Source organism: Manis pentadactyla, chromosome 1 (genome assembly GCF_030020395.1).
Source record: "Manis pentadactyla isolate mManPen7 chromosome 1, mManPen7.hap1, whole genome shotgun sequence".
Lineage (NCBI taxonomy): Eukaryota > Metazoa > Chordata > Mammalia > Pholidota > Manidae > Manis > Manis pentadactyla.
The window spans coordinates 111,134,502-111,149,280 of record NC_080019.1 but is presented as its reverse complement, the minus strand read 5'-3'; the positions used below and the strand labels follow the sequence as shown (position 1 = coordinate 111,149,280).

At 33.2% G+C, this 14,779-nt stretch overlaps 2 protein-coding genes and 1 pseudogene across 4 annotated transcripts in view; 1 reads left to right on the top strand and 2 right to left on the bottom strand.

Annotated features, from left to right (window-relative positions):
• Window positions 1-8,440, top strand: part of CCDC39 (coiled-coil domain containing 39) — a 39,116-nt gene extending 30,676 nt beyond the window's left edge. For both annotated transcript variants that reach the window (XM_057500261.1, XM_057500266.1), the window contains 7 exons: window positions 3,344-3,467; window positions 4,758-4,917; window positions 5,355-5,461; window positions 6,162-6,302; window positions 6,481-6,660; window positions 6,803-6,888; window positions 8,085-8,440. In XM_057500261.1, coding sequence (XP_057356244.1) covers window positions 3,344-3,467; window positions 4,758-4,917; window positions 5,355-5,461; window positions 6,162-6,302; window positions 6,481-6,660; window positions 6,803-6,888; window positions 8,085-8,235 — 949 coding nt within the window. In that variant the 3' untranslated portion in view covers window positions 8,236-8,440. The remainder of the gene's footprint in view (window positions 1-3,343; window positions 3,468-4,757; window positions 4,918-5,354; window positions 5,462-6,161; window positions 6,303-6,480; window positions 6,661-6,802; window positions 6,889-8,084) is intronic.
• LOC118932922 (U6 spliceosomal RNA) lies at window positions 4,139-4,238 on the bottom strand (annotated as a pseudogene).
• A 2,792-nt stretch (window positions 8,441-11,232) lies between the features above and the next one.
• Window positions 11,233-14,779, bottom strand: part of TTC14 (tetratricopeptide repeat domain 14) — a 9,772-nt gene continuing 6,225 nt past the window's right edge. Inside the window, exons 10-12 of one of the 2 annotated variants that reach the window (XM_036926713.2) lie at window positions 14,630-14,747; window positions 13,584-13,693; window positions 11,233-12,766 (exon numbers count right to left, since the gene is read on the bottom strand). In XM_036926713.2, coding sequence (XP_036782608.2) covers window positions 11,857-12,766; window positions 13,584-13,693; window positions 14,630-14,747 — 1,138 coding nt within the window. In that variant the 3' untranslated portion in view covers window positions 11,233-11,856. The remainder of the gene's footprint in view (window positions 12,767-13,583; window positions 13,694-14,629; window positions 14,748-14,779) is intronic. The other variant, XR_008997024.1, reaches the window with a different exon arrangement.

Below are 14,779 nucleotides of genomic sequence, written 5' to 3'. Positions count from 1 at the left end.
AAGTTTATTTTAGTGTTTTTTGAGCTATTCTTTATAATATTAAGGGAATGACTATTTTCATTCTTTGCTAAGATGTTTTGTTTTATGAGGAATAAATGAATTTTATTATATCTTCTTCTGCATTCACTGATAAGAGCTCCTCCAATCTGTTAATGTAATTAAAAATATTGTTTTTTTTTCAAAGTTAATACAACCTTAAATTCCTGTAATAAATGCAACTTCTCTGTCATATATTACATTTTGTATGTATCTAGATTTTGTTTGGTAATATTTTACACATTTATATGTATTTTATACAAATTTTATACAAATTTTGCATCTCTGGTTTAATTCTTTCTCTACTGCCCTTGTCAAGTTTCAAGATTACATTATTTCATAAAACATTTTTTTTTATGTGCCTCGTATTTTTCTATACTCCGGATAAATTTGTGAAAGAATAGAATTATATCTTTCTTGAATTTTCAAAGACCTCATTAATAAAGTCATTAGCCTTTTTTTAACTATGGAGTTTTTGAGGAGCATGTTCAACTATTGGTTCAATTTATTTATGGGTTATAGGACAAATGCAGATTTTCTATTTCTTCTTGAGTCAGTTTTAGTAAATTATATTTTACCCTAGGAAAACATTTTCATCTCATCAAAATTTTCAGTTTTTCACCATATCATTTTTTTTGTTCAAGGTTTCAGTGTTTGTAGTTTTTCATTCCTAAAATTGGATGACTTCTCTTTTCTGGGTGGGATAAGTCTTGCCAGTAGTTATTTTATTGCTCTTTGAAAAAGAATCAACTCTTGCAGATTTTTTTCTATTGTGAATTCACTTTCTACTTTATTAATTTCTATTCTCTTGTTAACTATTTTTTCCCTTCTTTTTTTGTGGGTTTTATTTGATGCTGTCTTTCTAACTTCCAGAATAGATAATTAGTTTTCAACTTTGAAGGGTAAAAAAAATTTCTCTAAGTATTATTCTAGCTATATGCCATGCAATTTCCATAAGTCCAGATAGTAAATATTGTTTTGTAGGCCATATGGTCTTTGTTGCAACAACTTAATTCTGCTATTGTGAAGAATAGCAACTGTATTGCTATAGAGTGAAAGCAACCATAGACAATATACAAATAAATGGCTGTGTTTCAATAAAACTTCATGGGCAGTGAAATTTGAATCCCATAGACTTCTCATTTTTCATGAAATATAATTTTCTCTTGATTTTTTTCAACCATTTTACATTAAAAAATGTAAAAGCCACTTTTTTTTTTTTAAACAGCTCCTGGGCTGTACAAAAACAGGTGGCAGACAAGATGGTTTGCTGACCCCAGCTTTTTATTGCTGAATAAAAACATTCCATTGTATGCATCTACCCCAATTTGTGTATACATTTACCTGTTGATAAACTTTTCAATTGTTTTTCGTTTTTGGCTATTACACATCAAGCTGCTATGGAGACATGTGTTCTTGGTAAGGACATATGCTTTCTTTTCTCTTGGGTAACTACCTAAAAGAGGAATAAGCTGATCCTATAGTAGTGGTCTTTTTGTCTTTCATTGGTTTTACTGAATTTTGTTTTTCCTTTCTTTCCTTTTTGGAGTATATATGTTCCACTTGTAATAATTTTGTTGGCTATTTTTAAATTTAAAAGAAACTTTCTAATTCTCTATGAATACTGAAGATTAACTAGTTCCTATTATTTTTTCCTTCCTAAAAGAGATGACTTTCAGCAGCTTTTACTGCTGCATTTCCTCTCACCATCTTTCATGTAGTATTGAAATTACTCATATAGTTTCAGGTGGTTATTTAATGTTTGTAATATTATGTTTCTACTTTTTAAAGAACTCCCGTCTTACAACTTGCATTAAACTGTACAGCCAACTGCCAGCAATAATTTCAACCTAGCTGTATGTTTTGTCGAGAAGACTTAATATTTCTTTTAGTTGTCCTCTGTCATCCTGTTTTCTTGGATTCCATTTCATATCTCTGGTGTATGTTTTGAATTTTTTTCAAAATTGATGTTTTCTGAAATTTTTGAGTCCTTATGTGTTAAAACATATTCTACCCCATAACTGAATTACAGTTTAAATATGAAAGCATTTTTTATTTCTTCTGGATTAGTGTTGTTTATGAGAGGTCTCATCCATGGCTAATTAATTTTCTTTTTAGGGAACCTGTTTTTTCTTTTCTTTCTGGAAGCTTTGGGACAATCTTTTCATCCTTGCAGTTTCAGAATTTCCCTATTTATGTGAAAGTTTCTATCTTTTTCATTTTTCTTGTTCGACCCTTGATGAGCTCTTTCAATTATTCCACTCAAATCTTTCTTAAGGTCAGAAAAATATTTTATTACTTCCTTAATTTTTTTTGCTCACATAACTCTCTCTACTCTGCATTCGTTGCTCATTTTTAGTGGATGTTCGCTTTCTTAGATTTGTCAACCAAGAGTCCTCAAGAGTCATCCACATAGCACATGATAGAATTCCCTTTTATGGCCGAATAATATTCCATGTATATATGTATCACATTTTGTTTCTCCATTCATCTGTTCATGGACATTTGGGTTGCTTCCACCTGTTTTGAATAATATGAATATTGTGAATGCTGCTGCTGTGAATGTTGGTATGTAGGTAACTCTTTGACTACCTGCTTTGAATTCCTTTTGGCTATATACCCAGAAGTGGAATTACTGGATCAAAATTTAAGTTTTTGAGCAACTGCCATACTGTTTTCCATAGTGGTCACACCATTTTACATTCCCACAACAGTGCAGGAGGGTTTCAATTTCTCCACATCCTTGCCAATAGTTTATTTCATAATGAGTGTGAGATTATTACCTCTTTGTGGTTTGATTTACATTGGACTATCTTTTAAAAGATATTTGCATAGTGATCAGCCTCAGAAGCTAGAGGTAGTAACGCCCTCTGAGGCAAAGGTTAGATATGTTTGCTTATTTCCCATTATACAATATTTAGATTACCTAAGCTTGAGGTTCCTCAGCTGGATGTAAACCTGCTGTGTGTGCAGCATCCATTTGAGTTCCTCTTTACCTGCATGCAACTTCAGGAGCAATGCAAACAGGAAGCTTATGCTACTTGGTATGCCGTAAGTGAGGAAGTCCTTTACTCTGACCCAAGAATCTTTGTCTTCTGCCAACATCCATGAAACTGGGGCAGAATAACTTACTAGTTTTCAAATAGGGTGAAAGCTGAGACCTTCACAATAAATTAATTATAAAACTGAAAAGTGAGAACACATTTAATCTGTTTGAGTTCAATAGTAACATAAATACATCTTATATAAGAATACTATACTCCTTTAAAAACAAGTGTTTCTGTTTTTCTTTTTCTGTCCATATTAGTGCTGAGTATCATGAGCGGCTAAGTAAAATTGATAAGCTGAAGAATAGATACGAAATTCTTACTGTTGTTATGCTGCCTCCTGAAGGAGAAGAGGAGAAAACACAGGCCTATTATGTAATAAAGGTAATCTTGATTTACAGTTGTGATAGAATGAAGTATTTTTTTGTTAGCTCTTTGTTAACAACCATTTTTTCTTTTTGCCATGAAATTAAAAATTTCATAGCATCCTAGTAGCTATTGCACTTAATTAGGGCCATAAAATATTAGTTGCTAGATGGAGGTACTGAATTTTATATACCTCCAGTATGAGGTCAGAGATATGCATGCTATTCCTGTCAGCCCTTAATTGGAGAAGTCCTTTAGAACTTTTTGGGTACAATCCTAGAGAGCCCAGCCCAGTGGCAGAGTTAAGGTGGAAAAAGTCACTAAGTATGTCCACTATTGAGGAATTCCTAATTTTCAGCAACTTATTGACTTTTTTTCTAGACACATTTATCACAATCATCTTTATGCAATTAAAAAAATTATTTTTAAAATGCAAAATAAAAAGTTCACCATTTAACAATTTTTAAGTATATAGTTTGGTGGTATTAAGTACATTCACATTGTTGTACAACCAACACCAACACCCATCTCCTGAACTTTTTTCATCTTCCAAAACTGAAACTGCCAATTATTAAAGAATAACTCCCCTTTCCCCTCCCTCCAGTCTTGGCACCCATCATTGTACTTTCTGTCCCTACGAATTTGACTACTCTAGGTATCTAAATGGAATCATGCAGTGCTTTTCCTGAAAAAATATGGAACACCTCAGAAATATGCACGTCATTCTTGTGTTGGTGCCAGGATCATCCTTTCTGTATTATTCCAATTTCATATATGCTGTTGAAGTATTCTATTTTTAACATTACTTGCATGATTAAAGATGTTGAAATCCTACTTCTAAGAACACATGTAACTGGGTTGAAAATGATAGGCATTTACTTTCCTGGGTGTACTTACTCACCTCTTTTGACTCCTAAGACTTAAAATGAGAAAGTGTTCCTAAGCTTTCCTCAGGCCAGAAATATCCATTCTTATTTAATATGCAGTTTGATACCTCCTCTTAGTTAACCTTATTTGTCTTCTCGGTAAAGTTTACACCTACTTAACTTTTTTGTACTTTTTTTTTGGAGAGTTTTAATGTGAACTTTGGTTAGTTACCACATTTCCATCATGATTTTGTATCCTATGTGCTGTATTTTAAAGGCATTGAGGTTGAGGTCTTCTCTAAATGAAGTGCAAGAAATAAATGCTTGGTGCTACAGAGGGGCCCCAGGGTAAACATGTATTGTTTTAACTATTTTCTGCCCTAAACAGATTCTCTCCATGATCAATGCTTTAATTCAACCAGTTCTATTCTGTATTTCATAGGCTGCTCAGGAAAAAGAAGAACTTCAAAGGGAAGGTGACAGCTTGGATGCTAAGATCAGTAAAGCCGAAAAAGAAATCTGTGCTCTAGAGAACACCCTCCAAGTGCTGAACAGCTGCAACAACAATTACAAGCAGTCTTTTAAAAAAGTGACTCCATCTAGTATGCAGGAGTTATTACATTTTTATGAATATATGCAATGAAAGCTATACAATTATTTTTAAAAAAGAGGGACACTGTGAGGCAAGGAAAATAAAAATATACTCTGTTTGACTGAATCAGAAACACTAGTCACCCCTGCCCCCAACCCCCACCTTTGAAATAAGTGCAAAGATGTTATTTCCTTTGTTAGTTCTAGTTCTATGGCATGTCACTCTCTTGGGAACTAATTTCAAATATGAAGAAAATAACAGTACACTGGCTGCTCTATGTTTCAATACGAGAATGGCAACTACATGCCCATACTGTTTTTCAACAAGTAGACAAAAGGAATTTAACCTTTCATAAAAAAAAATGATAGTTTAATATATGTAATTTATTAAAGATTGCTTTCTACACAGCATGTTAAAAATTTAAACTAAAAGCTCTCTAAATTCTAGGTGATGAGTATGAGCTAAAAATCCAACTAGAAGAACAAAAAAGGGCTGCTGATGAAAAATACACATACAAACAAAGACAAGTCAGAGAACTACAGGAAGATATCCAGGTAAATTCCATAGGCCTTAGTAATAAGCCCTTAGTACAAATTAACTATTATTATTATTCCTACTCTCTTATGTTGTACAAAGACAACAAATTTTTAGAGAAGTAAGATGAGATGTCATTTAAATGAGAGAAAAAAAGTGATCAAAGTATTAAATAAATTAGTTAAAATCCTAGGGCTAAGCACAGTATGGACCTCTGATAATTATTTGTTAATTAGTTGATCAATCATAGCTAGCCAGTTATGACCTATTTGCTATCTTTTAACTATTATTTCACTTAATTCCTTAAAGATTGCTCCTTTAAATAAAAAAGTTTGAAAGATAAAAATAATCTAGTATAAAGTAGTTACTTAAGCACATCTCTGAAAGAGAAAACTGTGCTTGGTATAGCGGCTGTATAAAATTTTAATTTTTTTGGCTAATAAAGGTGAAGGAACAGATCGTGTGAATTGTGAATTTCTGAAAACTGCATGCTTTCAACAATCATTGTTTGACTTGTTTACTTCCCCCCCAAAAATCATAAAAATACCTTATAGTGGAATTATATACAAAACTGAATCCATAAAACCATTCTACTTATTATCTACCATTAGAATGTATATTATATACAAAATTAAATGAATTAAAATTTAGTTGACAAATGGCAAGTTATAAAAACCATTTTTTATTCTAACCAGTATGTTAATACTTTATTTTGTGCAGAGCATGGAGAATACTTTAGCAGTTATAGAACATTTAACAAATAACTTCAAAGAAAAATTATCAGAGAAGCAGGCTTATTCATTTCAACTAAGTAGAGAAACAGAGGAGCAGAAGCCAAAATTAGAGAGAGTAACTAAACAGGTACTGATAACTCTTTAAAAAATTGACCTGTCATATTTACATTTTTGGAGTAATATTTACATATTTATATTTTATTTACATTTTGCCATAATGGTAAACCCAAATCCTCCTTCATCCATTAAAAAACACTAACTTATAGAAAATAGGTTTAAATAATTTACTATTTATTGATCAACAGTGTGCAAAACTCACCAAGGAAATCCGTCTTTTGAAACATACAAAAGATGAAACACTAGAAGAACAAGACATCAAACTTCGTGAAGTGAAACAGTTTCACAAGATCATTGATGAAATGTTAGTTGATGTCACAGAAGAAAATGCTGAGATTCGTATTATCCTTCAAACATCCTTTCAACAGGTAATAGCACCTTCTGATTATATATAAACATTTCTTAAATCCTTCATAAAGAATTTAAGGCATTCAGAAGGTGAAATCTAATTAAAATATATTCTTTCTGAAATAAAGTGATACTAATGATTGCTATTGAATATTCTTCCAGAATGGCTTAGAACTACCTATAACTAGCACTAAAGGCAGTCGTCAGAGTTCTAGATCTCCTTCACAGACATCACAGTTGTCAGCAAGGTAAGTAGAAGGTTAAGAAACCAAGTCCTTAACTCTCACAGCTTCTAGCCTAAGTGAACCCAGCAACTTGCACATCACGAAAGCTGATGCACCTGCCAATGCTCTCCTGACCCTTTCCTGTTGTTCTAGGTCAGTGTCACATAGGCAGAGAACAGCCAGCAGAGCAAGACTTTTCCTTCCGACTTATCTAGTGTCACCATTTCTATTAGGGCACAAAGTGGTTTGTGAGTACCAGCCATTTCAGTAGATGAAGCAGGGTGAAACTTCAGAGGCTTTATCTAGCATGCAACCCTGAGTAGGGGCTGAATTTTTTAAATCATAAAAGGGCAACTTGTATAGGCATATGGAGTATGTTTTTTAATGATTAAAACCACAGGATTTGGTTTTACTTATGCTGCTTAATTTTGCCAGAAAGTAAGTTATTCTTTATTTATGTAGTTTAGTTTTATCCACAATTTTATCATCAGGTAGATATTTAATTAATACTGTTGTGTTTTGCTGACAAAAATTGATGATCATAATTTAAAAATTCCCAATCTCCTGCATTCAGCAGCCAGTTTTTCATTACTTCAGAGAGATTTCACAAAGAAAAATGGACACCATAAAAGATGGTATTTAAGTTAAAATAAAAAGTTTCTGTATAACATGGTGAGTAGTCACTTGAACATCCCTGTACTTTCATAAAATACATACATTTCTAAAACTTATTTAGCATTCCAGAATTATATGGCTAGTTATGCTTTTCAGACAACCCCACTTTATCCTGTTAATAGGCCTCTCACTTTTTTTCTGTTTGGCTTAAATTATATAACCTATCATATTTTAGTCACTCTTGCTAGCATCCAAATTCCCATGGCTTTCTTCTGTTACTTTTTATGCTTAATGATTTTTGCAAACCTTTAATGCTTAATGATTCCATCTCTAAACTGATTATAGTTGAAAACCTTTCTCTCTTGTTGAAATATTGTTCTCCTGGTTTGAAACTTTGTGTTCATTACCTTTCTTTTCCTTTGTTTTAAACTAATTTCTTGATATTATTAATGGTCATACTTTAAAAATGTATTACTAACATTATTAATAGTATATACTTTTTGATCTCTAATTACTTATGGGATTATGGTATCTTTACCATAAATGAGGGGCCTCTACTGAAATACATTTTGAATTAAATTTACAGTAGTTGTTTTTTCTTCTAGGTCATCCAGAAGTACTGCCACTTCTCAGTCTTCAGTTAAAATATTAGATCTGCATTTTCCAGCATCCTGTCCACTAACTGGCAGCACTTCCAGGCCAGCTAGCACTAGCAGTAGCTCTAGTAATGGTAAAAGCAAAAAGGGCAGCAAATAAACTCTCTTTTCGAGCAAGTTTTAAACACAAAACCAAGTCACTTTTAAAATAGCATATCCCACTCCGTTTTAAAGGTCTACAGAAAAGTGTTAGAAATATGAAATGACTGAAGTTTTATCCAGTGGAAAATGTAAAAACTGATAGTTAAAAAAAAGTCAAGTAATTTATGTGTCCAAATAATCCAAATAAACATTTAATTTTCTTAGCTTTTTTCCTACTATTTTCTTCACATAGGTGGAAAGCAGTAATACCAGATTCTTAACAAGGCTACATACAACTACAGGGAAAATGTTTTCACTGTTTTGATTTTTGTTCTGTTAGGAAAGGGTTTGCTTCATTATTTCACGCTAGCCCTGAAACGACATTCACTTCTAATGTTCTTTCAGAAACAAATTTCTAAAGATTCACTGTACTATAATGAGTTTATACTACTATTAAAATACTCATTTACCTTTGAAGATCCTGAAGTTAGGTTTTATTTTTCCAAAGAAACATTTTTCCTAGACTTTTGGGGACATACATCTATTAGTTTCTTCTTTTGATATAATTTAAAAAATGTAACCAAAAAGATAGCATTACCTCCTCCCAACCCCAGCAAGAAAACAATGACAGGAATGAGAAACACTGTATAGCAAGAAAAATACAGCTTAAATTTCTAGGAATTACTCTGACCTTTAAAGAAGTCAAACACATTATAGATTTTGCTCTCAAGATACAGACAGCCAAGCATAAAGAATAAGAATGTATTTTCATTTAATAAACAATTTAAAGAAAGGAAAGCACGATTTGATTTGCAATAGGAGTTTCATAAATTTACACTGGAGATTTAGAATTTCGTTACTCCAGTTAATAGTTCAACATGTACCCAACACTTTGAATCTCTGGAATAGTGTGCGGTAAGTTATAAAGCTAAGTTTTTTAATAAATGTATTAGAAATGAATATTGTTTCCTTCAAACCTTGGAAACAAGTATTTGTTATGACAACTGTTACTGTTTAGTACTGTCATTTACAGCTCCTTCTGAAAGTCAGCAGTGGTAGTAAACCTGATTTGAACATTTTACTATGATTAGTTTTAGAAATAGCCAGCAAAAAGCATACCCAAGTCCAATGAGTAAGAATGGTAAAAGAGCTGGGTAATATGATTTTTCAGTAAAACATTGTTCTGAGTGAGATTTATTTTATAAGATCTAAAAAAACTGATTATAACCTTATGGTCACTTTGTTCACCAAAGTTCTATTCTTTGCCCTATATTACTCTGTAATAACTTGGAACTTAAAATAATATTAAACGGTATTCTATGAAGGCAGGGACTGTCTTATTATCTCTGTGAACCTGGGAAATAAGGCTACATACAACTACAGGGAAAATGTTTACTGGGAAAGTTACTTGTTTTTTCCTCATTTCTAATATGGAGATACTAATAGTTACCTATATCACAAGTTTATTCAAATATTCAGTTAATATATACAAAAGGCACAGGGCCTGGCACACACAAACTGCATTAACTTCTGTCTCTTAATGAGTCACCATCCAAAGCCTATCACTGTATCTGTGGAATGGTTATGTTCTCAGGCCAACACACAAGTCTGTATTAACTCTTAATAAATAGTTCTGACTTCAGTGTGATAATGCTAAATGGTGAGACAAGGGATCAAGCCCATTATCTCCAAATCTGGGGAGTTACCTTAATATCCACCTGTTGTATTAGAAAATCACTACTTATAGAAACCAAGACATATCTATGTGTGTACAAACTATAGACTTAATGATATTAAGGGAAAAAAAAAAAACAACTGAAGAAATCACTAGGGATCTCCGACAAATTCCCAGTAACATTTTCTTGCTGTGACAAGTTTCCTGAACATATCTTTAGAAACTGGTTTATGTACTCTGCTTAAGTTTATTATGTCCCAGGAAAGAAGCTCTGGGAAGATGCGATTTCTAAATCCTGATAGGTTATTGTCTATGATACTGTTCTAATTTTTTTGCATTTGAACATTAAGCCACAAAGAAGCTTTGGAAAATTTCAGTGCTGGTTAATAGTGATATTCAAAGAGATTTTAGTAAACAAAAATGTAAAATCCTCAAGTTATAATAGGAATTCTTAAAGGTCAAGAAAAGACAGTTTTCACTCCTTAAAAAACAGCACTACGTATGGATGATACCAGAGCTAATAATACATAGAAAGAACCGAAGACTCTTTTAAGGGAAGTTTCTCTTGGTACAAAGACTGATGCCTGAGTAACTGACCTATTTTTTAAAGTTTTGGTATTTTTCTGCTGCAAAGAACTGCAGGACAGAACAAGGACTAAAAGGGTCTTCTTCCTATATTATTCTCTCACTTAGGCCTTTGTAGATGGACACTTACCTACCCCACAAAACACCCATTCAGTGTCCTCCTAAGTAATAGTATTAAAGTCCCCTCGTCACAGTGTCTAGTCTTAAATTGGAAAAATTCTAAAGACCATTATAAACTCAATACCCATGACTCCTAACTGTATCTTTAGCTCTACTGTTTTCAATAATTTGGGGAAGATCCTTAAATCCAAGTATCTTCCTTCAGCTCTACTTGCTGCCGTTTATTCTGAGTAAAACCAGGCTCTGTTGGTCTACTCATTTATTCAGACCCTAAGAAAGGAGACCTCGGGGGAAGCATCAGGGTAGAGGAGGTGTTAAGGAAGGAAAGCAGAACTGCAGGCCAGCTCTAGGCTCCTTAAGGACATGCTCAGTGCCCTTCCAATGGGGCATCTGCCACAACGGGACAGTTTCCAAATTTTTCTTTCCCTTAGGAGAAAATCAGATTTATGGTGTGCTTCTCTTGCCACTGCTGTCCTTGCTAAAAGGATTCTTTCCTATTTTGATATAGTCTTGCAGGATTATAGTCTCTGAGGGTCTTGCCAATATTTAAAGCAAGGAAATTTCTTAGGGGTATACTGCTAGCAATAAGGTAAAAACAAAGAAGAGAAATAAGCAAAAAAGCAAAATGATTCCCTATTCAACTTTCATGGCTTTATTCCTAAGGTACTTGTCAAGCTGATACACAAACCATTTTTAATTAAATTAAGCTTTAGAGGCCAATTAGACAAGACAGATAATGTCTACCTTCTAAAAATACACATTATACAAAAAATTTTAATATTCATTCTGATGAATATAAACTGGTACTTACGGAACATTCAAATGTATCTCTTTCAAAAGCTGAGGGCTTTTAATTTAACAGAAAAGAGAATAAAATAACTTTTGATGAAAACAATCCAAATGTTCAACGCACAAATTTAATTTTCCTTCAAACAGCAGAATAAGCTGGACCCAAACGATTTTCATACCCACAGTACAATAGGGATATAATACTTTGAGAATTACCATTAGGTGAAGTTTAAATCATCATTGCAAGAAATACTGTACATAAACATACACATGAAAAACCTAAAAATCAAGCTGTGAAAAGGGGATCTATAATGGAAACAAGTGTACTTTGAAAATAGCTGAAAAATGTTTGCCTTCTGCCACCTCTACAAATAGTTAGGAGCAGAGATTTCTGCACTGGACTGTTATGACTGAAAGATCCAAAACTTTCATTAACAGCCTTAGTGAGATGGTGCTAATTCCCTTGGCATATTAATTTTTTGGCTTATTTCCTTTTTCTTTCTCAAATGCAGCTATCTGATTAAATATGTTGAGTAAATTCTGAGGTAAATTTTTTTTAACTCCACTTTCTGACTGCTCTTTGCTATTTAGTTCAGCTTCACCTGGAACCTCTGTTTTAGTATCTTCCTCATAATTACCCTCTCTTTCATATTCTACTTGATTTTTATTTAATTGGTATCTTTGCTCATGTCTACTGAAATCACGTGATCCAGAATAAGAGTATTTTTTATACTTTTCAACTGACTTCCAAGAGTAGTCTGAACTTGCCGGTGAAGTAGAATACCTCACAGGACCTGGCTCCCACCTTCTACTGTGCTCTTTTCTTCCCTCTGATTCTTTTTCAAATCTTTTATAACCAGACATTTTTATCTTGTCCTCTGAATTCCTACAGAAGGAATCTGAGGAATCTCTTCTGGAAAAATGTCTTTCTGATTTATATGGCTTTTCTGTTTTGCTACCACCTGCCTGAGTTTTATAGGTATTATAAAAGTCTCTTGGATCTTCAGACCTACCTCCAAAATCATCCGGAATTTCAACTGAAGAGGAGAAAGGACATCTATCTTTTTCTTTTACCTGTTTCTTGTGATATGGTAACCTATCCTGCTTTTCCAGTAGTTTCTCCACTTCTTGTTTTTGGTTAAGAAAAGATGCTGAAGTATTGGCTGGAACTAGGAAGCACTCATCTTTCCTATTCTGATCTATCTGATTTGAGGATGTCTTTGCTGAATGCCTTTTGGAACTTCGAGAAGACTCTGAACGGTTCTTCTTATGTTTCTTATGCCTTTTGTGATCAGATGAGGAAGAAGATGAAGAAGAAACTGATTCATCAGCAGAAGATACACTTGAAGAAGAAGTTGATTTTCTTCTTTTCTTCTTTAGCCTAAAAAAATGTAGTTAACTCATTAGCTATGTTAAGTACAGATATGGTTAATTATCCATAAATATTTTAGTTCTACTTTGTTCTCTTTGAAGATTTCATAAAAGCTCTGGCTTAGATAAACAATTATTATGATCAAAAAAAGTTACTATAAGATCCATTTTTACTGTTTGGGTTAAACACTTGTATATATTGTTGTCAGTGTAAGCAAGTCCATCATTTCTGACAGATACAGTGACATTTCCATTATTGCCTTAAAAACTCATACAATCTGAACACACAAAAGAGAACTGAAACTCCATAGCTGGCTAACTCTAATGTAGTTTCTCCATCTCAGCACTACTGACATTTTCAGCTGAGTAACTGTTGGGAGGGCAGGGTGGTGATGGGGGTTGCCTTACATCATCATTGTAGGAAGTTAAGCAGCATCCCTGACCTCTACCCACTTCATGCCAGTAGCACTGTCAGTCAGGACAACCAAAAATTTTTTATCCTGGAGGACAAAATCACCCCCAGTTTTGAGAACCACTCCTCTAATTTTAAAAAATTTCCCCTAAAATAGGAACAATTAAAGTAACATATTTTAATTGTAAAGTTAATTCTCATCACCACCCCCCACCCCCAAGACCCCACAGTTGTAGCCTTAGATTCCACTTTGCTTAGTCTCTTTTACAGAAAAATTTGTGGTACATATATATGTACTAAGAATCATTGATTATGACATGAAATACTTGTACTTTTTTACTTACTTTACCTCCATATGGCACTGTGGGTCAATTCAGTAGTTGCTTAAAGTTAAAAAATACTGATTATAGTTTACCTTTTCTCTTCTTTTAAGAGCTTACGCAATTTTTCTGCACTTGTTTCTATTTTCTTTGTTTTCTGCTTTTCTTCCTTTTCAGCTTGTTTTTCTCTTAATTCCAAAGATTTCTTTTAGAACCCAGATATCAGAAAAAACCACACGTTAAAATAGCAGAATATATGAAACCCAGTTTTCAAAAGACCACCACCCAACCAGAAACCACATGTGGTATACCCAAATCACCATATATCCAGTATTAAACAAGTATTTTTAACACATAAAAATTAATTATACAGTGTTTGGCATTAATCATTGGAAAAGCCAGAACGGTATTGAGGACCATATTGCAGTTGGTATTCCAAGGAGAAAGGAGGAGCCATTGCATTGGTTCCCATGACCCAGAGTGCAAGGTATGGAAAAAATAATAAAAAATACATAATACATGAAAATATTTTAAAAATTGAAATTTTAAATAGGCCACAAATTTTATAAGTAAAATTCAAATAAAGAAATTCCATTAAGGTGAATTGAGGGAGGAATCACCATGTTCAAATACAAACCATTTAAAATATAGCACAGCCCAGTTGGATGCATGATTACACAAGAAATCATTTTCCAGTTTGAGGATGGGGATGAGCAGCACCAGATGTCACAGATACAGCAGCAATGGTCCCATTCAGAAGAAAATGCATGAGAAAACATCATCATCAGTATTACAGGAAAAGGCAGTTTAAAATATTTCTCAAAAAGGTTTTAATAATTTGCTCAATTACAGTAACATCTGTGAATATTGTAACCACCAGGAAAGCTCACTACAAGGACAGCTCTCAAAACCACATACCAAATTTAGGCAATAGAAATTTTCTCACAGGGCTATTTTTACTTTTGAGTACACCAAATAAAAAATAGAGGCACTATGAAGCAAACCCAATCAGAAAAAGCTGTATCTAAAAAGAAAGTTCTCATAATGTCTTAAGTAATCTAGAATCACTTTGCCCGAGAAAGTTTAGCTTTGGTATTAATTTCAAACATCACTGAATTTCTACGAGGAAATAAAGAATCACCTGCATGTATTTATGAAGTTTCTGCAAAGCATCCTCTGCATCCGTGAAAGTCTCATCTAAAGCCAACGCTTTCTTATAGTAACTTTCAGCATTTAAAAACTTTTCTTCTTCTTCTAACCTAAATTTGGGAGGAAGATTTAACTTTTTTGT